We start from the raw sequence: 301 nt of genomic DNA, 5'->3' as shown, positions 1-301 counted from the left end.
TCTGATATGCTGATGGTACGTAAGACTCAACAGAAAATTACCCTTTATAACATGACCTCCCTTGACCCCATTCAGGCCGTGTTCCTCCTCCTGGGCGGCGGAATGACCCTGGCCACTCTCGCCTTCCTTTGTGAGGTTTCATTCAAAAGGGGAGCCGGCTGCTACGACCCGGATTTGTAGTCCGGTAACGGCGCTCAAACCCGAACAGATTATTGTGTGAATTAAAGGCTTAACTGCATTTTTTCTTTGTTCCTTTTTCTGTACCCGTCGTTTCTCGTAATGCAATTCGCATTGTTGTGAG

At 47.8% G+C, this 301-nt stretch overlaps 1 protein-coding gene across 1 annotated transcript in view; it reads left to right on the top strand.

Moving 5' to 3' along the window:
- Positions 1-260, top strand: part of LOC119592281 (glutamate receptor-like) — a gene marked incomplete at its 3' end in the record, with an annotated part of 6,055 nt that extends 5,795 nt beyond the window's left edge. Inside the window, 1 exon segment of the mRNA XM_037941112.1 lies at positions 76-260. Coding sequence (XP_037797040.1) covers positions 76-180 — 105 coding nt within the window.
- Between the last annotated feature and the right edge of the window lie 41 nt (positions 261-301).

This window comes from Penaeus monodon, chromosome 30, assembly GCF_015228065.2.
Source record: "Penaeus monodon isolate SGIC_2016 chromosome 30, NSTDA_Pmon_1, whole genome shotgun sequence".
Classification (NCBI taxonomy): domain Eukaryota; kingdom Metazoa; phylum Arthropoda; class Malacostraca; order Decapoda; family Penaeidae; genus Penaeus; species Penaeus monodon.
Note: the sequence above shows the minus strand (reverse complement) of the source record. Positions and strands in the feature narration are given on the sequence as shown.